Source organism: Phocoena sinus, chromosome 10 (genome assembly GCF_008692025.1).
Source record: "Phocoena sinus isolate mPhoSin1 chromosome 10, mPhoSin1.pri, whole genome shotgun sequence".
In the NCBI taxonomy this organism is placed as follows: domain Eukaryota; kingdom Metazoa; phylum Chordata; class Mammalia; order Artiodactyla; family Phocoenidae; genus Phocoena; species Phocoena sinus.
The window spans coordinates 49,982,738-50,006,520 of record NC_045772.1 but is presented as its reverse complement, the minus strand read 5'-3'; the positions used below and the strand labels follow the sequence as shown (position 1 = coordinate 50,006,520).

Below are 23,783 nucleotides of genomic sequence, written 5' to 3'. Positions count from 1 at the left end.
AGATTTGTGAGTTCTAGGGTCAAAATCAAGATTAAAATAAATAAAAGGTTTTGTTTGTTTTTTAAAGGATTAGAATGCTGTTTACTTCCCTTTGGAGCTTTGCTTGCTCCCAATGCAAGCCATTAAAATTTAAATAAACATTTGAATGGAACATACATAAAAAACTTTAAGTAGGTAGAAAGTGTGGTGTGATTTTTACCCCCTGCCATTTCTGTCAGTTTGGCTCATTCTGTAAAAGTACTGACTTTCATTCTGATTGTGTTCAGTTTTAGTCTAAAGATAGGACTTTCCCTATAATAGTACAGTTTTGTTCCACTAGTCAGACTTGTGTGTGGATAATATGTTTAGAATAAAGAAGTTAAGTCATGTGATAATACTGCATATGTGATTATTGACTGAAGCTTTCTTTCTTACATTTCCTCTAAAAGAAAGGTAATACGTACATGCTTGAGTTTTTTGTTTTTTCTAATTATATGGAAGAGTAATGCTCTGATGTTAAGGTATACTAGTGTTGAACTTGATAAGGATTATCTACCAATTTGGGCTTGAATAAGTTAAAACATTGCTTGGAGGATTACTCCTAAAAATGTGATACTGATAATATTTTTAATAGTTGGTGAATATTATAGAAGATATGCCTAAGAACAGTAAGTGACTTCCAGTAATTTGTCATTAAGATATTTTTAACAACTAAGTTTTTAAGACTTATTACGCTCAGACCATTCAGTAATAGACAAGTCTTGGGAACCAAAGCACTATATATATTAAATTACTGACACTTAAGAGATTAATTAAAATAACGTTTGCGGTCAAGTGTTTTGAAGATTTTTCCGTATTTGAATACATGTGTTCTATTTTTAAATGATGCTTTCTAATTTCTCATTAGAAATTTATTTACTTGTTTATTTTGCTGTAAATATCATAGTTATTGTTACATGTTTTAAAATACCTAGTGCTAGAAGGATTTTGAGGACAAGATTAACGTTATAGAAAATCTAACATTGCAGACCACTCTACCTTGTGCTAAGGGGAGAAGATATTACATCCAAAAGGAAGAAAAAAACATTTTTCTCATGGTGGAATCCAAAGGGAATATGACCTACCAGTTACAAATATGGGTTCTAGTCCTGTAGGATTCTTTGCTGTGTACTATCTGATATCTTGGACAGGCTACTTAGTTTGGGATTAAATTCACTTTTGAGAGACTTGTACATGGGTAATTACAAAAGGTCCCTTATAGGCCCAAATTTTCAGGTCTCTGAATAACTAAATAGATTTTTAATGTAAAGAAGGTAAAGAAATGGATGCAGACTTCAAAATTTTGGAATGTCAACGTTTTTAAAGATTTTTTTTTTTTGGTAGGACTTAAATTATAGGCGCAATTTATTGGGGGGAAAAAACCTAGTGTCCTTATTTCTTTCATGTTTTATTGTTCTTCGAAGGTAGGATACTATGGTTTAGTGGCAGTAAGTAGTGACTCTGTAGATAACAGAATGAAAACTTTAATGTGTATAAACAAAGTGAATGCTGCACCTATAAATATTAATACTGAATATTCAGTGGGTTGAGGTAACTAATAAGGTTCTGCTTTTATTTTCATATGCTTCATCACCAGCTGAATTCCAGTATTCCAAGGAATCAAGAGCTAAAAAAATTTTTTTTACCGTTCTTTTATTTCTCTGTACATAATTGTTAAGGCTCACTGTGGACTTTATACACTTGATCCTTACAACTTTAGTAAAGTGGATACTAGCAATCTCTGTTTCAGCTGAGGAAACTTCAATCTGGTGATGCTGAGTGCTTGCCCAAGGCCAGTTAAACAGTAGTAGATTAGGGATTTCCAGATACCCCCAGAGCATGAACTCTAAACTACCATATTCTACTTCTGCAAGATTTTGACTAGGGGACATTAAGAGTAAGACCTTAAATTTCAGTTCCCTCTAAGTTAGGCTTAGGGAGTATTTTGTGCTAGAAGATTAAATAATTCCCTGAGAGGGACGACAAAAAGTTGAAGATAGTGCTTGCCTTCAGTATTCTCTGCATGCTTGTTGAGTGGTTAAGGCATTTGTAAAAACATAAATAACCCAGGGCAGTATGTAGTGTTCAGGCTTAAGTGGCAGAGAAGATGAAAGCAAGGAGATTCATTCATGTTCAAGGAGTGATCTGAGCTAGGTCTTGAAGTTCTAGGTAGGTGTGAAAGCACACAATACAAACAGCACTCTTGGGGTGGGGATAGGAACGGGTAGGGACCTTGTCTTACTGAACTGGATCCTCCACTTTATTCAGTGCCTTGGCCATGTGGGTTCTCAATAGATAACTTGTTTTAAATTCCAGAGTTAAAAAAGCATGTAAGGATTGGGGAAGTTTAAGAAGTCATTGTAAAATCTACCAATCTATTATTTTTAAATACCATTTGATACAATCTTAAAATAATTCACTACATTGTAGAATTTCCTAGCTTGATTATGGTTTATGTCACCAAATATATTTATGTGTTTTGACTATTGGAAGGCATTTGCCCTTGGAAACTGTTTAAAATGCTAATAAAAATCTCGGGCCTGTTACAGAATCATCAGTTTTCAGAGTTGGAAGGGAGCTTAGAGATCCCATAACATAGCTGAAAGTACTGTGTGGGCATTTACAATAATGAAACAGGAAAGACTACATTATCTGGACTGCTTGTGCTTGAAGAAAAGTAAGTTTAATCCGAAGAAAAAGATTTGCAGAGATTAAGAAGGTGATTTCTGAGCATTTTCTAAGTTCTTTGTACATTGATGGCATTAAGTTACACAATTTCACTTGTGATTTGGTGGGGAGGGATACAGGTATAGTACTGCTAATGCTCATTATCAGCAATGATTAGGGCTCACTACTGAAAAAGAGGAGAAAGGGACCTCATTGAGGAAACTGAAGAAGAAAGATGACTAAAAATTAGTTTTATTTACGTGAACGATATTAAGACTGTCCCAAGTTAATTCATAACTCTAAGAGAATAAATGAGACAGCAGTGTGGTGTGTACAAGATATATGAAAGATAATTGGCTCACTGGGTGATGCAGTTGGCCCATAGCATTTAGATTTCTGTTGGAAACAAGGGTAAAATTGTGTTTATATATTAAGGGAAGGGTTTTGGAAACCACTCATTGTGCAGTACAAAGGATCTATTTCTACCATTATTTTTTTTTTTAACATCTTGATTGGAGTATAACTGCTTTACAATGGTGTGTTAGTTTCTGCTTTACAACAAAATGAATCAGTTATATATACACATATGTTCCCATATCTCTTCCCTCTTGCGTCTCCCTCCCTCCCACCCTCCCTATCCCACCCCTCCAGGTGGTCACAAAGCACCCAGCTGAGCTCCCTGTGCTATGCGGCTGCTTCCCACTAGCTATCTACCTTACGTTTGGTAGTGTATATATGTCCATGCCTCTCCCTCGCTTTGTCACAGCTTACCCTTCCCCCTCCCCATATCCTCAAGTCCATTCTTTAGTAGGTCTGTGTCTTTATTCCTGTCTTACCCTAGGTTCTTCATGACATTTTTTTTCTTAAATTCCATGTATATGTGTTAGCATACGGTATTTGTCCCTCTCTTTCTGACTTACTTCACAATGTATGACAGACTCTAGGGTCTATCCACCTCATTACAAATAATTCAATTTCGTTTCTTTTTATGGCTGAGTAATATTCCATTGTATATATGTGCCACATCTTCTTTATCCGTTCATCCGATGATGGACACTTAGGTTGTTTCCATCTCCGGGCTATTGTAAATAGAGCTGCAATGACCATTTTGGTACATGACTCTTTTTGAATTATGGTTTTCTCAGGGTATATGCCCAGTAGTGGGATTGCTGGGTCATATGGGAGTTCTGTTTGTAGTTTTTTAAGGAACCTCCATACTGTTCTCCACAGTGACTGTATCAATTTACATTCCCACCAACAGTGCAAGAGGGTTCCATTTTCTCCACACCCTCTCCAGCGTTTATTGTTTGTAGATTTTTTGATGATGGCCATTCTGACTGGTGTGAGATGATATCTCATTGTAGTTTTGATTTGCATTTCTCTAATGATTAGTGATGTTGAACATTCTTTCATGTGTTTGTTGGCAGTCTATATATCTTCTTTGGAGAAATGTCTATTTAGGTCTTCTGCCCATTTTTGGATTGGGTTGTTTGTTTTTTTGTTATTAAGCTGCATGAGCTGCTTATAAATTTTAGAAATTAATCCTTTGTCAGTTGCTTCATTTGCAAATATTTTCTCCCATTCTGAGGGTTGTCTTTTGGTCTTGTTTATGGTTTACTTTGCTGTGCAAAAGCTTTGAAGTTTCATTAGGTCCCATTTGTTTATTTTTATTTCCATTTCTCTAGGAGGTGGGTCAAAAAGGATCTTGCTGTGATTTATGTCATAGAGTGTCCTGCCTATATTTTCCTCTAAGAGTTTGATAGTTTCTGGCCTTACATGTAGGTCTTTAATCCATTTTGAGCTTATTTTTGTGTATGGTGTTAGGGAGTGATCAAATCTCATACTTTTACGTGTACCTGTCCAGTTTTCCCAGCACCACTTATTGAAGAGGTTGTCCTTTCTCCGCTGTACATTCCTGCCTCCTTTATCAAAGATAAGGTGACCATATGTGCGTGGGTTTATCTCTGGGCTTTCTATCCTGTTCCATTGATCTATCTTTCTGTTTTTGTGCCAGAACCATACTGTCTTGGTTACTGTAGCTTTGTAGTATAGTCTGAAGTCAGGCAGCCTGATTCCTCCAGCTCCGTTTTTTGTTCTCAAGATTGCTTTGGCTATTCGGGGTCTTTTGTGTTTCCATTCAAATTGTGAAATTTTTTTGTTCTAGTTCTGTGAAAAATGCCAGTGGTAGTTTGATAGGGATTGCATTGAATCTGTAGATTGCTTTGGGTAGTAGAGTCATTTTCACAATGTTGATTCTTCCAATCCAAGGACATGGTATATCTCTCCATCTATTTGTATCATCTTTAATTTCTTTTATCAGTGTCTTATAATTTTCTGCATACAGGTCTTTTGTCTCCTTAGGTAGGTTTATTCCTAGATATTTTATTCTTTTTGTTGCAGTGGTAAATGGGAGTGTTTTCTTGATTTCACTTTCAGATTTTTCATCCTTAGTGTATAGGAATGCCAGAGATTTCTGTGCATTAATTTTGTATCCTGCTACTTTGCCAAATTCATTGATTAGCTCTAGTAGTTTTCTGGTAGCATCTTTAGGATTCTCTATGTATAGTATCATGTCATCTGCAAACAGTGACACCTTTACTTCTTTTCTGATTTGGATTCCTTTTATTTCCTTTTCTTCTCTGATTGCTGTGGCTAAAACTTCCAAGACTATGTTGAATAAGAGTGGTGAGAGTGGGCAATCTTGTCTTGTTCCTGATCTTAGTGGAAACGGTTTCAGTTTTTCACCATTGAGGACGATGTTGGCTGTGGGTTTGTCATATATGGCCTTTATTATGTTGAGGAAAGTTCCCTCTATGGCTACTTTCTGCAGGTTTTTTTTTATCATAAATGGGTGTTGAATTTTGTCGAAAGCTTTCTCTGCATCTTTTGAGATGATCATATGGTTTTTCTCCTTCAGTTTGTTAATATGGTGTATCACGTTGATTGATTTGTGTATATTGAAGAATCCTTGCATTCCTGGAATAAACCCCACTTGATCATGGTGTATGATCCGTTTAATGTGATGTTGGATTCTGTTTGCTAGTATTTTGTTGAGGATTTTTGCATCTGTGTTCATCAGTGATATTGCCCTGTAGTTTTCTTTGTTTGTGACATCCTTGTCTGGTTTTGGTATCAGGGTGATGGTGGCCTTGTAGAATGAGTTTGGGAGTGTTCCTCCCTCTGCTATATTTTGGAGGAGTTTGATAAGGATAGGTGTTAGCTCTTCTCTAAATGTTTGATAGAATTCCCTTGTGAAGTCCTCTGGTCCTGGGCTTTTGTTTGTTGGAAGATTTTTAATCACAGTTTCAATTTCAGTGCTTGTGATTGGTCTGTTCATATTTTCTATTTCTTCCTGGTTCAGTCTTGGCAGGTTTTGCATTTCTAAGAATTTGTCCATTTCTTCCAGGTTGTCCATTTTATTGGCATACAGTTGCTTGTAGTAATCTCTCATGATCTTTTGTATTTCTGCAGTGTCAGTTGTTACTTCTTTTTCATTTCTAATTCTGTTGATTTGAGTCTTCTCCTTTATTTTCTTGATGAGTCTGGCTAATGGTTTATCAATTTTGTTCATCTTCTCAAAGAACCAGCTTTTAGTTTTATTGATCTTTGCTATCATTTTCTTCAATTCTTTTTCATTTATTTCTGATCTGACTTTTATGATTTCTTGCCTTCTGCTAACTTTGGGGTTTTTTTGTTCTTCTTTCTCCAGTTGCTTTAGGTGCAAGGTTAGGTTGTTTATTCCAGATGTTTCCTGTTTCTTAAGGTAGGATTGTATTGCTATAAACTTCCCTCTTAGAACTGCTTTTGCTGCATCCCATAGATTTTGAGTCGTCATGTCTCCATTGTCATTTGTTTCTAGGTATTTTTTGATTTCCTCTTTGATTTCTTCGGTGATCACTTCGTTATTAAGTAGTGTATTGTTTAGCCTCCATGTGTTTGTATTTTTTACAGATCTTTTCCTGTAATTGATATCTAGTCTCATAGCGTTGTAGTTGGAAAAGATACTTGATACAATTTCAGTTTTCTTAAATATACCAAGGCTTGATTTGTGACCCAAGATGTGATCTATCCTGGAGAATGTTCCATGAGCACTAGAGAAAAATGTGTATTCTGTTGTTTTTGGATGGAATGTCCTATAAATATCAATTAAGTTCATCTTGTTCAGTGTATCATTTAAAGCTTGTGTTTCCTTATTTATTTTCATTTTGGATGATCTGTCAGTTGGTGAAAGTGGGGTGTTAAAGTCCCCTACTATGAATGTGTTACTGTCCATTTCCCCTTTTATGACTGTTAGTATTTGCCTTATGTATTGAGGTGCTCCTATGTTGGGTGCATAAATATTTACGATTGTTATATCTTCTTCTTGGATTGATCCCTTGATCATTATGTGGTGTCCTTCTTTGTCTCTTCTAATAGTCTTTATTTTAAATTCTATTTTGTCTGATATGAGAATTGCTACTCCCGCTTTCTTTTGGTTTCCATTTGCATGAAATATCTTTTTCCATCCCCTTACTTTCAGTCTGTATGTGGCTCTAGGTCTGAAGTGGGTCTCTTGTAGACAGCAAATATATGGGTCTTGTTTAGTATCCATTCAGCCAATCTGTGTCTTTTGGTGGGAGCATTTAGTCCATTTACATTTAAGGTAATTATTGATATGTATGTTCCTATTCCCATTTTCTTAATTGTTTTGGGTTCGTTATTATAGGTCTTTTCCTTCTCTTGTGTTTCTTGCCTAGAGAAGTTCCTTTAGCAGTTGTTGTAGAGCTGGTTTGGTGGTGCTGAACTCTCTCAGCTTTTGCTTGTCTGTAAAGGTTTTAATTTCTCCATCAAATCTGAATGAGATCCTTGCTGGGTAGAGTAATCTTGGTTGCAGGTTTTTCTCCTTCATCACTTTAAATATGTCCTGCCAGTCCCTTCTGGCTTGCAGAGTTTCTGCTGAAAGATCAGCTGTTAACCTTATGGGGATTCCCGTGTGTGTTATTTTTCCCTTGCTGCTTTTAATATGTTTTCTTTGTATTTAATTTTTGACAGTTTGATTAATATGTGTCTTGGCGTATTTCTCCTGGGATTTATCCTGTATGGGACTCTGTGCTTCCTAGACTTGATTAACTATTTCCTTTCCCATATTAGGGAAGTTTTCAACTATAATCTCTTCAAATATTTTCTCAGTTCCTTTCTTTTTCTCTTCTTCTTCTGGAATCCCTATAATTCAAATGGTGCATTTAATGTTGTCCCAGAGGTCTCTTGAGACTGTCCTCAGTTCTTTTCATTCTTTTTTCTTTATTCTGCTCTGCAGTAGTTATTTCCACTATTTTATCTTCCAGGTCACTTATCCATTCTTCTGCTTCAGTTATTCTGCTATTGATCCCATCTAGAGTATTTTTCATTTCATTTATTGTGTTGTTCATCGTTGTTTGTTTCATCTTTAGTTCTAGGTCCTTATTAAATGTTTCTTGCATTTTGTCTATTCTATTTCCAAGTATTTGGATCATCTATACTATCATTATTCTGAATTCTTTTTCAGGTAGACTGCCTATTTCCTCTTCATTTGTTAGGTCTGGTGGGTTTTTATCTTGCTCCTTCGTCTGCTGTGTGTTTTTCTGTCTTCTTATTTTGCTTATCTTACTGTGTTTGGGGTCTTCTTTTTGCAGGCTGCAGGTTCGTAGTTCCTGTTGTTTTTGGTGTCTGTCCCCAGTGGCTAAGGTTGGTTCAGTGGGTTGTGTAGGCTTCCTGGTGCAGGAGTCTAGTGCCTGTGTTCTGGTGGATGAGGCTGGATCTTGTCCTTCTGGTGGGCAGGTCCACCTCTGGTGGTGTGTTTTGGGGTGTCTTTGGACTTATTATGATTTTAGCCAGCCTCTCTGCTAATGGGTGGGGTTGTGTTCCTGTCTTGCTAGTTGTTTGGCATAGGGTGTCCAGCACTGTAGCTTGCTGGTCGTTGAGTGAAGCTGCATGCTGGTGTTGAGATGGAGATCTCTGGGAGATTTTCGCCGTTTGATATTATGTGGAGCTGGGAGGTCTCTTGTGGACCCTTGTCCTGAAGTTGGCTCTCCCACCTCAGAGGCACAGCATTGACTCCTGGCTGCAGCACCAAGAGCCTTTCATCCACACGGCTCAGAATAAAAGGGAGAAAAAGTAGAAAGAAAGAATTAGTAGAAGAAAGAAAAAAAGGAAAGAAAGAAAGAAAGGAAGGAAGGAAGAAAGAAAGGAGGGAGGGAGGAGGGAAGGAGGGAAGGAAGGAAAAAAGAAAGGAAGATAAAGTAAAATAAAATAAAGTAAGATAAAATATAATAAAGTTATTAAAATAAAAAAATAATTATTAAGAGAAAAAACAAAAAAAAACCGGACGGTTAGAGCCCTAGGACAAATGGTGGAAGCAAAGCTATACAGACAAAATCTCACATAGAAGCATACACATACACACTCACAAAAAGAGGGAAAGGGGAAAAAAATCATAAATCTTGCTCTCAAAGTCCACCTCCTCAATTTGTGATGATTCGTTGTCTAAAGGAGGGAAGGAAGGAAAGAAAGAACGAAGATAAAGTAAAATAAAATAAAGTTATTAAAATAAAAAGTAATTATTAAGAAAAAATTTTTTCAGAAAACAAAATACAGACGGATAGAACCCTAGGACAAATGATGGAAGCAAAGCTATACAGACAAAATCTCAGAAGCATACACATACACACTCACAAAAAAAAAGAAAAGGGGAAAAAATCATAAATCTTGCTCTCAAAGTCCACCTCCTAAATTTGGTATGATTCGTTGTCTATTCATGTATTCCACAGATGCAGGGTACATCAAATTGATTGTGGAGCTTTAATCCACTGCTTCTGAGGCTGCTGGGAGAGATTTCCCTTTCTCTTCTTTGTTCTCACAGCTCCCAGGGGCTCAGCTTTGGATTTGGCCCCGCCTCTGCATGTAGGTCGCCGGAGGGCGTCTGTTTTTCGCTCAGACAGGATGGGGTTAAAGGAGCAGCTGATTCCAGGGCTCTGGCTCACTCAGGCGGGGGGGGGTGGGGGGGGGGGGGGTGGTGGGAGGGAGGGGCACAGAGTGCGGGGCGAGCTTGCGGCAGCAGAGGCCAGCGTGACGTTGCACCAGCCTGAGGCGCACCGTGCGTTCTCCCTGGGGAGTTGTCCCTGGATCCCGGGAACCTGGTAGTGGCGGGCTGCACAGGCTCCCCGGAAGGGGGTGTGGATAGTGACCTGTGCACGCACACAGGCTTCTTGGTGGCGGCAGCAGCAGCCTTAGCATCTCATGCCCGTCTCTGGGGTCCATGCTTTTAGCCGCAGCTCGCGCCGTCTCTGGAGCTCCTTTAAGCAGCGCTCTTAATCCCCTCTCCTCGCGCACCAGGAAACAAAGAGGTAAGAAAAAGTCTCTTGCCTCTTCGGCAGGTCCAGACTTTTCCCCCGGACTCCCTCCCGACTAGCCGTGGCGCACTAACCCCCTGCATGCTGTGTTCAAGCCCCCAACCCCAGTCCTCCCCCGGTGCTCCGACCGAAGCCCGAGCCTCAGCTCCCAGCCCCGCCCGCCCCGGCGGGGGAGCAGACAAGCCTCTGGGCTGGTGAGTGCTGGTCGGCACCGATCCTCTGTGTGGGAATCTCTCCGCTTTGCCCCCCGCACCCCTGTTGCTGTGCTCTCCTCCACGGCTCTGAAGCTTTCCCCCTGTGCCACCCGCAGTCCCCGCCCGTGAAGGGGCTTCCTAGTGTGTGGAAAGCTTTCCTCCTTCACAGCTCCCTCCCACTGGTGCAGGTCCCATCCCTATCCTTTTGTCTCTGTTTATTCTTTTTTCTTTTGCCCTACCCAGGTACGTGGGGGTTTCTTGCCTTTTGGGAGGTCTGAGGTCTTCTGCCAGCGTTCAGTAGGTGTTCTGTAGGAGTTGTCCTATGTGTAGATGTATTTCTGGTGTATCCGTGGGGAGGAAGGTGATCTCCGCGACTTACTCTTCCGCCATCTTCGCTCATTTTACCATTATTTTTGCTTCTCTAATTGGATTTACTAAAGATGAATAAGTTCTGTCCTCAGTGAACTTTCAGTCGCCAAGTGTGTGTGTTGCAGTCTGACTGTCTTGCTCATAAGTTTTTGCAGAGCCTGGCACAGTTTCTAATGATGGTACCTCCAAAATACTTGAATAAATCAATGAGATGGCACTGCCTGTAGGTTAATCCACCTGGGACTCCCATAAAAGTCTGAAAGTTAACAGCGTAACTTCCTCCTCTCCCACCTTAAACCTTTTTTATTCTTATTTTGTTGTGTTATATTACCATCCACCAAATGTCCCAGTTGGAAAGCTTGATGTCACCCTTTCCTCTTTGCCTTAGTTCCCTGATGAGTATTTCTCAAATTAGTCTCTCTCAGGCCTCTTTTTAATCCAGTCTTTTGGTAATTTTTCCATTAGAATTTTCTTTCTAAATATCACAGCTGATTGTTGCCTTCTGCACTAATTCCCATAGACTACGAGATAAACTCTAAACTTAGAGGTTGCCCTCCTAGGCTTATTGAAATTACTCTCCCTCAAATCCCTCACAATCTCCAGGTAACTAATTTAGTGGGTGTTTTCTTTGCTCTTTTATTTGATATGTAATGTAAGCACTGTTTACCACTTTTTTCTTCTTGATATTCTCTTATATGTATAGATGTCCCTCACAGGTTTGGTTTGTTACCATGTAGTGAGGGAGAACACATACTATGGGATATCTCAGTAAGAGGGTGTTAGGACCTATTTGGGTAATTTTGGGAAGGAAGCAGAGGTTTGCTTTAGATTGGATGTTGTTATCCAATGTTGTTTATTTTTTATTTTATTATTACTTTTTATACAGCAGATTCTTATTAGTCATCAGTTTTATACATATCAGTGTATACATGTCAATCCCAATCGCCCAATTCAGTACACCACCATCCCTACCCCGCCGGGGTTTTCCCACCTTGGTGTCCATATGTTTGTGCTCTACATCTGTGTCTTAACTTCTGCCCTGCAAACTGGTTCATCTGTACCATTTTTCTAGGTTCCAGATACATGCGTTAATATATGATATATTTTTTTCTCTTTCTTACTTCACTCTGTATGACAGTCTCTAGGTCCATCCATTTCACAAAAAATGACTCAATTTTGTTCCTTTTTATGGCTGGGTAATATTCCATTGTATATATGTACCACATCTTTTTTATCCATTCATCTGTTGATGGGCATTTAGGTTGCTTCCATGACCTGGCTATTGTAAATAGCGCTGCAGTGAACATTGGGGTGCGTGTGTCTTTTTGAATTATGGTTTTCTCTGGGTATATGCCCACTAGTGAGATTGCTGGATCATATGGTAATTCTATTTTTAGTTTTTAAAAGAACCTCCATACTGTTCTCCATAGTGGCTGTATCAATTTACATTCCCACTAACAGTGCAAGAGGGTTCCATCTTCTCCACACCCTCTCCAGCATTTGTTGTTTGTAGATTTTCTGATGATGCCCATTCTAACTGGTGTGAGGTGATACCTCATTGTAGTTTTGATTTGCATTTCTCTAATAATTAGTGATGTTGAGCAGCTAGCTTTTCATGTGCTTCTTGGCCATCTGTATGTCTTCTTTGGAGAAATGTCTATTTAGGTCTTCTGCCCATTTTTGGATTGGGTTGTTTGTTTCTTTAATATTGAGCTGCATGAGCTGTTTATATATTTTGGAGATTAATCCTTTCTCCCTTGATTGGTTTGCAAATATTTTCTCCCATTCTGAGGGTTGTCTTTTTGTCTTATTTATGGTTTCCTTTGCTGTGCAAAAGCTTTGAAGTTTCATTAGGTCCCATTTGTTTGTTTTCATTTCCATTACTCTAGGAGGTGGATCAAAAAAAGATCTTGCTGTGATTTATGTCAGAGTGTTCTTCCTATGCTTTCCTCTAAGGATTTTATAGTGTTCGGTCTTACATTGAGGTCTGGAATCTATTTTGAGTTTATTTTTGTGTATGGTGTTAGGGAGTGTTCTAATTTCATTCATTTACACGTAGCTGTCCAGTTTTCCCAGCACCACTTATTGAAGAGACTGTCTTTTTCTCCCTTGTATATCCTTGCCTCCTTTGTCATACATTAGTTGACCATAGGTGTGTGGGTTCATCTTTGGGCTTTCTATCTTGTTCCACTGATCTGTGTTTCTCTTTTTGTGCCAGTATCATATTGTCTTGATTACTGTAGCTTTGTAATATAGTCTGAAGTCAGGGAGTCTCATTCCTCCAGGTCCATTTTATTCCCTCAAGACTGCTTTGGCTATTTGGGGTCTTTTGTGTTTCCATACAAATTGTGAAATTTTTTGTTCTAGTTCTGTGAAAAATGCCAGTGGTAGTTTGATAGGGATTGCATTGAATCTGTAGATTGCTTTGGGTAGTAGAGTCATTTTCACAATGTTGATTCTTCCAATCCAAGAACATGGTATATCTCTCCATCTATTTGTATCATCTTTAATTTCTTTCATCACTGTCTTATAGTTTTTTGCATACAGGTCTTTTGTCTCCTAGGTACGTTTATTCCTAGGTATTTTATTCTTTTTGTTGCAATGGTAAATGGGAGTGTTTGCTTAATTTCTCTTTCAGATTTTTCATCATTAGTGTATAGGAATGCAAGAGATTTCTGTGCATTATTTTTGTATCCTGCAACTTTACCAAATTCATTGATTAGCTCTAGTAGTTTTCTGGTGGCATTTTTAGGATTCTCTATTTATAGTATCATGTCATCTGCAAACAGTGACCGTTTTACTTCTTCTTTTCCAATTTGTATTCCTTTTATTTCTTTTTCTTCTTTGATTGCTGTGGCTAGGATTTCCAAGACTATGTTGAATAATAGTGGTGAGAGTGGACATCCTTGTCTTGTTCCTGATCTTAGAGGAAATGCTTTCAGTTTTTCTCCATTGAGAATGTTTGCTGTGGGTTTGCCGTATATGGCTTTTGCTATGTTGAGGTAGGTTCCCTCTATGCCCACTTTCTGGAGAGTTTTTATCATAAATGGGTGTTGAATTTTGTTAAAAGCTTTTTCTGCATCTTTTGAGATGATCATATGGTTTTTATTCTTCAAAATGTTAATATGGTGTATCACATTGATTGATTTGTGTATATTGAAGAATCCTTGCATCCCTGGTATAAATCCCACTTGATCATGGTGTATGATGCTTGTAATGTGTTGTTGGATTCTGTTTGCTAGTATTTTGTTGAGGATTTTGGTTTTTTTGTTTTGTTTTTTTTTTTTGCGATGCGTGGGCCTCTCACTGTTGTGGCCTCTCCCATTGCGGAGCACAGGCTCTGGATGTGCAGGCTCAGCGGCCATGGCTCACGGGCTCAGCCACTCTGCGGCATGTGGGATCTTCCCAGACCGGGGCATGAACCCGTGTCCCTTGTATCGGCAAGCAGACTCTCAACCACTGCACCACCAGAGAAGCCCTAGTTGAGGATTTTTTCATCTATATTCATCAGTGATATTGGTCTGTAATTTTCTTTTTTTGTAGTATCTTTGTCTGGTTTTGGTGTTAGGGTGATGGTGGCCTCATAGAATGAGTTTGGGAGTATTCCTTCCTCTGCAATTTTTTGGAAGAGTTTGAGAAGGATAGGTGTTAGCTCTTCTCTAAATGTTTGATAGAATTCACCTGTGAAGCCATCTGGTCCTGGACTTTTCTTTGTGGGAAGACTTTTAATCACAGTTTCAATTTCATTACCTGTGATTGGTCTGTTCATATTCTCTATTTCTTCCTGGTTCAGTCTTGGAATGTTATACCTTTCTAAGAATTTGTCCATTTCTCCCAGGTTGTCCATTTTATTGGCATGGAGTTGCTTGTAGTAGTCTCTTATGATGCTTTGTATTTCTGCGGTGTCTGTTGTAACTTCTCCTTTTTCATTTCTAATTTTATTGATTTGAGTCTTCTCCCTTATTTTCTTGATGAGTCTGGCTAATGGTTTATCAATTTTGTTTATTTTCTCAAAGAACCAGCTTTTAGTTTTTTTGATCTTTGCTATTATTGTTTTCTTTGTTTGTATTTCATTTATTTCTGCTCTGATCTTTATGATTTCTTTCCTTCTGCTAACTTTTGGTTTTGTTTGTTCTTCTTTCTCTAGTTCCTTTAGGTGTAAGGTTAGATTTTTTATTTGAGATATTTCTTGTTTCTTGAGGTAGGCTTGTATAGCTATAAACTTCCCTCTTAGAACTCCTTTTGCTGCATCCCAATTGGATTGTCGTGTTTTCATCGTCATTTGTCTCTAGGTAGTTTTTGACTTCCTCTTTGATTTCTTCAGTGATCTCTTGGTTATTTAGTAATGTATTGTTTAGCCTCCATGTGTTCGTGTTTTTAATGTTTTTTTCCCTGTAGTTCATTTCTAATCTCATGGTGTTGTGGTCAGAAAAGATGCTTGATATGATTTCAATATTCCTAAATTTACTGAGGCTTGTTTTGTGACCCAAGATGTGATGTATCCTGGAGAATGTTCAGTGTGCACTTGACAAGAAAGTGTAATCTGCTGTTTTTGGATGGAATGTCCTATAAATATCAATTAAATCCATCTTGTTCAATGTGTCATTTAAAGCTTGTATTTTTGGATGATCTGTCCATTGGTGTAAGTGAGGTGTTAAAGTCCCCTACTATTATTGTGTTACTGTCAATTTCCTCTTTTATAGCTGTTAGCAGTTGCCTTATGTATTGAGGTGCTCCTATGTTGGCTGCATATATATTTATAATTGTTATGTCTTCTTCTTGGATTGATCCCTTGATCATTATGTAGTGTCCTTCTTTGTCTCTTGTAACATTCTTTATTTTAAAGTCTATTTTATCTGATATGAGTATAGCTACTCCAGCTTTCTTTTGATTTCCATTTGCATGGAATATCTTTATCCATCCCCTCACTTTCAGTCTGTGTGTATCCCTAGGTCTGAAGTGGGTCTCTTTTAGACAGCATATATATAGGTCTTGTTTTTGTATCCATTCAGCAAGCCTGTGTATTTTGGTTGGAGCATTTAATCCACTCACGTTTAAGGTAATTATCAATATGTATGTTCCTATGACCATTTTCCTAATTGTTTTGGGTTTGTTTTTGTAGGTCCTTTTCTTCTCCTGTGTTTCCCATTTAGAGAAGTTCCTTTAGCATTTGCTGTAGAGCTGGTTTGGTGGTGCTGAATTCTCTTAGCTTTTGCTTGTCTGTAAAGCTTTTGATTTCTCCATCAAATCTGAATGAAATCCTTGCTGGGTAGAGTAATCTTGGTTGTAGGTTCTTCCCTTTCATCACTTTAAGTATATCATGCCACTCCCTCTGGCTTGTAGAGTTTCTGCTGAGAAATCAGCTGTTAACCTCATGGGAGTTCCCTTGTATGTTGTTTGTCGTTTTCCCCTTGCTGCTTTAAGTAATTTTTCTTCGTCTTTAATTTTTGCCAATTTGATTACTATGTGTCTCTGCATGATTCTCCTAGGGTTTATCCTGTATGGGACTCACTGTGCTTCCTGGAGTTGGGTGGCTATTTCCTTTCCCATGTTAGGGAAGTCTTCGACTGTAATCTCTTTAAATATTTTCTCAGGTCCTTTCTCTCTCATCCTTCTGGGACCCCTGTAACGCGAACGTTGTTGCATTTAATGTTGTCCCAGAGGCCTCTTAGGTTGTCTTCATTTCTTTTCATTCTTTTTTCTTTATTCTGTTATGCAGCAGTGAATTCCACCATTCTGTCTTCCAGGTCACTTATCCGTTCTTCTGCCTCAGTTATTCTGCTATTGATTCCTTCCAGTGTAGTTTTCACTTCAGTTATTGTGTTGTTCATCTCTGTTTGTTTGTTCTTTAATTCTTCTAGGTCTTTGTTAAATATTTCTTGCATCTTCTCGATCTTTGCCTCCATTGTTTTTCTGAGGTCCTGGATCATCTTCACTATCATTCTGAATTCTTTTTCTGGAAGGTTGCCTATCTCCACTTCATTTAGTTGTTTTTCTGGGGTTTTTATCTTGTTCCTTCATCTGGTACATAGCCCTCTGCCTTTTCATCTTGTCTATCTTTCTGTGAATGTCAGAAAGGGGTAATTCTGTCATTTGACGTCTTAATAAATGTTATAAGGAGGGCATAGTAAAGCAGAGGGAAAGCTATAATTGGTAAAGAAGTAGCAGTCACTCATTTAGTTAGGAGGATGTTTGGTATTTTATGTTGCTAAGTGAACTTACCTGAAATGGATGTTCTGTGTGTTTATGCCCAGGAAAAAAATATGCTTTCCCTGAAAGCATCAGATCTGTTTGGGTTATTCATTTGGATGTTATCATTGAAGTTTAGGTATGAGCCTTAGAACAGTTCCTGGACTGTAGGGGCTGCTGGGTCACCCCCGCTCCCCGCCCCTGCCGACAGTCCTTACTTTTGGCCAAGGGCAGACAAAGTTGGTCTGCAGGGCAGTAAGTCACGTTGTTGATGTCTTCAATTTGGTTGGGATTTTGCTGATTAGGATCAGAGGAGTGGCCATTCAGTATAGTCTGTAGTTGAACCAGACTTGTTAAATCTCTCTTCCTGTGTTGTAAGATGAGTGGTTGAACCGTCTAATGTGTGACAGTGGTTATTCAATAACACTAAGACTGGACAGAACGTATACTGACTATAACACCCAAGTCCTGTGGTTTCCCTTCTACTTCTTTGTCCTTTTCCTAACTCATCCTTTACCATCCCCATATCTAATCCATTTCAAAGACCTATAAACTTTAACCTTGTAAATCTCAAATAGGGTTTGTTCTCATTATATTATTCGCAGTAGTTACTTATCTAACATGTACTTTTTCTGGAAGACACATCATGGCCTCTTGTATTTAGGAACACTAGATAGCACTTCAACACCATGCTTGCGGGTCATTTTAAACAGCAAAATTACCAACAGAAAGCACAAACATGCAAAAAAAACCGAAAAAAAACATGTGGCTCCAGATAGACTGAGAAGAGGGTGCTTGTTTACAGTATGAGAGCTGAAATAGGCAGAGTGTCACCTGGTGCAGTGTCAGCTGGGAGTGTGTGCAGAATGTGTGCTTTGGGTGATTCAAATATTTCCTGGTTCTTCACATGTCTGCACATGTCATGAAAGCGCTGGAGAATTGATTTGGGGGTTACAACAAATTTTACTCTGCTAATAATGAGAACTGACTGTGTGTACATTTTTTCCATCTCCATTTATTGTCATAACCCTAATTCTGGCTACCATCATTTCTCACTTAGACTGCTGCAATAGCTGTCCTAACTGTTCTCTATCCAGTCTGCTAAATGAAGTTTGGTTCTCTCAAACTGTTTTCCACAGTGTAGATGGAGTAATACTTCTGAAATGTAAATCTGATCATTCCATTTACTCCCCATCTCTACCTCAGATGAGTAGCTTTCCATCACTTTTATTTTATCATTATTATTATTTTTTAATTTTAAAAAATTGTCTGGCCACGCTGTGCAGTGTGTGGGATCTTAGATCCCAGATCGAACCTGCTCTGTCTGCATTGGAAGCGTGGAGTGTTAACCACTGGACTGCCAGGGAAGTTCCTCCCATCACTTTTATTTATTTATTTATTTTAAAACATCTTTATTGGAGTATAATTGCTTTACAGTGATGTGTTAGTTTCTGCTTTATAACAAAGTGAATCAGCTATACATATACATATATCCCCATATCCCCTCCCTCTTGCGTCTCCCTCCCACCCTCCTTATCCCACCCCACTAGGTGGTCACAAAGCACCAAGCTGATCTCCCTGTGCTGTGTGGCTGCTTCCCACTAGCTATCTATTTTACATTTGGTAGTGTATATATGTCAATGCTACTCTCTCACTTCGTCCCAGCTTACCCTTCCCCCTCCCTGTGTCCTCAAGTCCATTCTCTGCGGCTGCGTCTTTATTCTTGTCCTGCCCCTAGGTTCTTCAGAACCATCCTCCCATCACTTTTAGAATAAAGACTAGAATCCTAGTAAGATCTTCAAATCTCTTTAATCTTTTGGCCCCTGCCTACTTGGCCATAACCTCCCCACCCCCCACACACAGTTTCCTTTTCATGCTTAGGATCTCAGTCTTCCCTGATACACAACTTTCATTCCATTCTAGGTCATGTTACTTTGTTATCCCATTATCTTTTCTTTATGCCATATTCCTTTCCTTCATAGCATTTATCTCAGGTCATAACTACATATGTAAGTACTCATGTATGTAGTTTTAAAAAATCAGTATGCCTCTATTCAGCTGTTATGTAAGTTCCAAGATAGCAGGAAACAACTGTGTTTGCTTTTGCCAGCCCTTGTATCCATAGTACCTAGCACAGTAACTGACAAATAAAAGGTTCTCAGTACATAGTGAATGAGTATATACAACCTTTCCCATCTTGACCTCAGCCTACATTTCCATCTTCCTGTTGTTTCTATTTCCCTGTGCCTCAGACACACTGAATTGCTTCACTCTGAGGTATTATGCCCCTTACCACCATCATGCACACAAATACATTTAAAATCCCGAACCAGCTTTCCCCATGCAAGCCCTGGTAATCCTTTGAGATCCAAACTAACTATCGGTTCTTTGGTGTGATCCTTGCGAAACACCCTTGAGTGTTTTAGAAAATTTGTGTGAGATTCTTCCATTTACCTGTCTGCTGTGTTAGATGAATAAGTTAAGAGGGGACTGAGTATAAATTTATCGTCTCAGCCCTTAGCCCCATACCTAAAGCAGTAAATGCCTAAGAGACGTTTTACAAATTGACTTTTGAATCTTCCATAGACAGCTTTCAAACAGGTCAAACAATTTCCTTATAAAATTTATAGTGCAAACCTTTTAACACATGAACAGAAGGAACTTTCTGGTTTCAGGGTCACAATTAAAAAGTAGTTCTTCTTATAACCTCATACTATCTCAATCCAGGTTTTCTGAGTTTAAAAAATATCATCTGTTGCTAATTTTGCCGGTGCTCGTTTCAACTTTTAAAAAATGTTTAACCATTAATTATTGATTTTTGAAAATCAGTAGACTTGTTTATTAGAGTATAAGCTCTGAGGCTAGGAGTCGAGACTTACGTCTTACCTGTTCTTTGCTCATAGTCCAGCCTTTGTAGCATCATAACAGGCAGTGAATAAATAAATGGTAAATAAAGGAAGGAATCTGTGTACCAGTATAGTTTCTTCAGAACTATAAAGTAACTTTTTTTTTTTTATTGGGATTACATGCTTTTTTACTTAAATTGATGATCACTATGTTTTCTCTTCAACCAGATGATTAACATTTCAGGGGTTCTTAGAGGTCCTAACTGATATGGTTGTTTAATGGATTTTATCTAAGTAGAATAGTTAAGGTGCTTTTCATGCTTTGTGTGTAGAAGTGCCTGCATTAGTGTTCTATTCAGTTGTTCTTTTAACTTTCTGGAATATTGTGTGGTTTTAATTTCATTTTGTCATCATATAAAATGGGGAGGGGCTTCCAATTAGGAGAACGATGTTAATTTTTAAAAGGCCCATGCTTAATTTACCTTGTATTATCCCAATTTGAACATATGCTTTTCTTTATAAGCAGTTTAATAAGACTTGATAAGAATTGTGCTTGCGCATAGTTTAAAACTTTGTCCTTTGGTAGTGGTTCTTAAGGAAAGGGGGCCGGATGTCAGTTGGAATAACTTTTGGAATCACCTCTTCATCGTTTTGAAAATACATTTGATCCTGGTTGTGGGAGTTGGGGTGGAGGTGAGAATTTGCATTTTGGAATTTTCCGAGTGATTTGTAATATGTAACTCCCAATCCAACACAACAGTATTACACAGGAAGGTATTCTTAATGTTAGTTAAAGACTTCCTAGATAAAATTCAAATCACATGCAACGAAAAAGTAAAGAGGAGCTTTTCTTCCCCTAAAAGCAGTGATGCAATTACAGCTGACCCCTGAACAATGGGTTTGATCTGCACGGGTTCACTTATATGGGAAATTTTTTCAATAAATATGTACTACATGTACTACACGATCTGTGGTCAGTTGAATCTGCAGATGCGGAAGTGCAGATGTGGACGGTGACTGTAAAGTTATACATGGATTTTTAGCGAGGTGGGGGGAGGGTGACCCCCTTGACCGCCACGTTGTTCCATGGTCAACTTCATTAGAATGAAAGAGCATTCATTGAAGGTCCGGTCAGTAAATTTGAAATCAACACTAACCCGGGGAAAATAATTTTAGCCAATGATACCTTGTTTAGAAGACTAGATCAGGACTTAGATATGAATGATAGCATTGGATTTGAAAACTGTGATTTTTTTATTAGTGCTTAAAAAATTTTAATTACCAACAAATTTTAATTTTTTGACAGGTTTATGGCTACAAATGATTTGATGACAGAACTGCAGAAAGATTCCATCAAGTTGGATGATGATAGTGAAAGGAAGGTAGTGAAAATGATTTTGAAGTTACTGGAAGATAAAAATGGAGAGGTACAGAATTTAGCTGTCAAATGGTAAGTTGTTTTTTACTTGCTTCCTACCGCCTTCACTTTCCTTTAAAAAATTCAGTGTAATAACTGGTAAATTATCTTAGTCTTGTACTATGTCTTTCTGGAGTTTTTCTTTAGAATTTGTAGGTGATTTGGTTTAGTATTTGTACTTGGTACATGAGACACATTTCCTTATATGTAGTTTCTGTATTGGCTGGACATGTTATTTTGATTTTTATGAAATACATGTAGGAAACTCCAGAAAGAGTAATTCTCTTACTTGTTTGGCCAGGTTTTTTAGCTAGGTTAAAAGACCTATCCATCTCTGTATTCCTGGGAGGAGGGGTGGTTTTAAGAATCAATGACAAGGAAGTAAAAAATAAGACTTGATAAAGGATAGCAACAGTTAAAACCATAGTTTTTTTTTTTTTTTTTTTTTTAAACCATAGTTTAATTGACACTGATGATACAGTAGTTACAAAGAATCTCCTAAAAATTGAGAATTCCAGTTACCTTTGTGTGTATGGTGCATTGACAGCATCTTGTTAGGTGTGATATTGACCACTGGACTCTTATTCTTAGTTAAAGGTACAGAATTTGAGTTCTTGGTAAATTGTATTAGTGCATCTATTTAATTTATGCATACCAAATATTAGAAACCCTTAAAAATTTACAAGTAAGTTATTAGTAAGTATAACTTCTGGTTTCATATAAAAATTAAATTATAGAATTTTATGTCATTTTGTATGGCATATAATATCTGGTATCAATTTAAGTAAAGTATTGTCTCATTACCTTTGTTGGATTTTCTTATAAAGGCTTTACATTTATTTTAGGCTAAGGTTTTACATATCCTCTGTAAAAAGAGGCAAAAGTATGAGAAATCATTGGTCAGCATAGAATTTCTAGACATGTAGTACAACTTTCTTTAACTTGGGACATTAGCAAGTTTAAAATCAAATGGATCTTCAAAAAATGGTAAGTTGCAGAATAATGCGAACGAGTCTAGTTTTACTTAAATAATTATTTTTCATCTTTTGTTTCTTTTGCCATGTGCTTATTAATAAACAAAATTGTTTGGTTCAAATTATGTGCTGAGCAATAAGCAGCCTTTAAAAATGATAATAAAATGTAGGCTTTGTCCCAGATTGAGAGGTGAGAGGTACACAGGTCTTTATTCACTTGAGTATGAATCTTGTTAGAAACCTGATCGTTTGAGCTTTTGATGATCTTTTATACTTAAAATTTAACAGGTTGGGGGGAAAATGACGTATATTCAGGAAAATAAGAGAGGAATTAAGATATTAACAAAAGTAATATATTAGGTGATAAAACCCAGGAACTGATTCTTGGAGGAGGGAAAATCCTAATAGATAGAAATTGGAAAATTTATCAAAGAACTCATCACCCAAAAAAAACTCATGCCCAGAAATCTTTCACACAACTCTGAAACCTGGAAGAGCAGGTAATTCCAGTATAGATAGTTTTTGAACTATTTCAGAACATAAAGTATGAAAACCTTCCAGTCTTATTTTTAAACCAAATACTGATGATAAATTCTGACTAAATACAACACTAAAAAAGAAAACTACACACCCGTTTCATTTAAATGTTCAAAATAAAATCCAACAATACATTAAGTATAATATACTTTGACCAAGTGAGGTTCATTCATCCCAAGAGTATAAGGACAGTTTAATATTATGTGCTTTATTAATATTTTTATTCCATCATGTTAATAGATCAGAGGAAGAAAAGAATAATGTAAACAGTAAGAATTCAATGAAGGAACTGGATGTAAAATTAATGAACAAAAATAAGTAGCCTTCACATAAGCAAATAAGCAGTTAGAAGATATGGAAGCAAATGTCCATTTATTATAGTAACAGAAAGACAAAATGCCTAGCAATAAATGTGACAAGAAATGTTACAGTGGTGACTTTGGGTGAGGGTGTTGCATGGTTTAAGGTAAGGTTACAATTTTCTTTTTAAAAACTTTCTTTTATAGAAGAAAAACTTTACTCTTGACCAATAACAAAAACATACTCGCAGAAAAGTGTACTTGGAACCAATGGAAAGACGTCTCAGGTCCTTGGATAGGATAACTCAACAGGGTTGTCAGTTCTCTCCGGGTTATTTTAATGCTAACTTAATTCTAAAAATCAGTAAGTTTTTCCCACAAGCTAGACAAGTTGATTCTAAAGTATATTTTCGTGGAAGGGAGAGAAGAGGGACAGGGTATTTGCTCAAGATAGACAAAAAATTCCCTGAAAATTTCTGGAGTTGGAGGTGTGTTGGCTAGCCCTACTAGATACGAAAACATACTATTACGTTTATCTAATGAAAGCAGTGAGGTAGTGAGGCATTAATAGACCAGTAGTGTAAAATAGAATGGAAAATATTCGATACATGATACAGTTGGTGGCATCATGAGAAAAGCTGGACCTTTTTTCAAAACACTGGATAACCATTTGAAAAAGATAAAATTGTGTCCTTACCTCACAACTTCCCTACTTAAGGTCAATATTGTTCACCTTAAACTGGTTTTATGTTGGATGTATTAGTGTTTTGTGACTTTTTATTACTGATTAGTAGTTCACTGATAGCACAATGATATCTTCCTAGGTTTGGCTATTGTGAATAAAGAGACAGTGAACACTCTTGTGTGAGTCCTTTTCAGGACATGTGTCCTTATTCCTTAGGAAGA

The 23,783-nt window shown here is 37.6% G+C and overlaps 1 protein-coding gene across 2 annotated transcripts in view; it reads left to right on the top strand.

Annotated features, from left to right (window-relative positions):
• The window catches only part of CAND1 (cullin associated and neddylation dissociated 1), a 62,247-nt gene that overhangs the window by 1,935 nt on the left and 36,529 nt on the right, over window positions 1-23,783 (top strand). For both annotated transcript variants that reach the window (XM_032645126.1, XM_032645127.1), the window contains exon 2: window positions 20,957-21,100. In XM_032645126.1, the coding sequence (XP_032501017.1) occupies window positions 20,957-21,100 (144 nt within the window). The remainder of the gene's footprint in view (window positions 1-20,956; window positions 21,101-23,783) is intronic.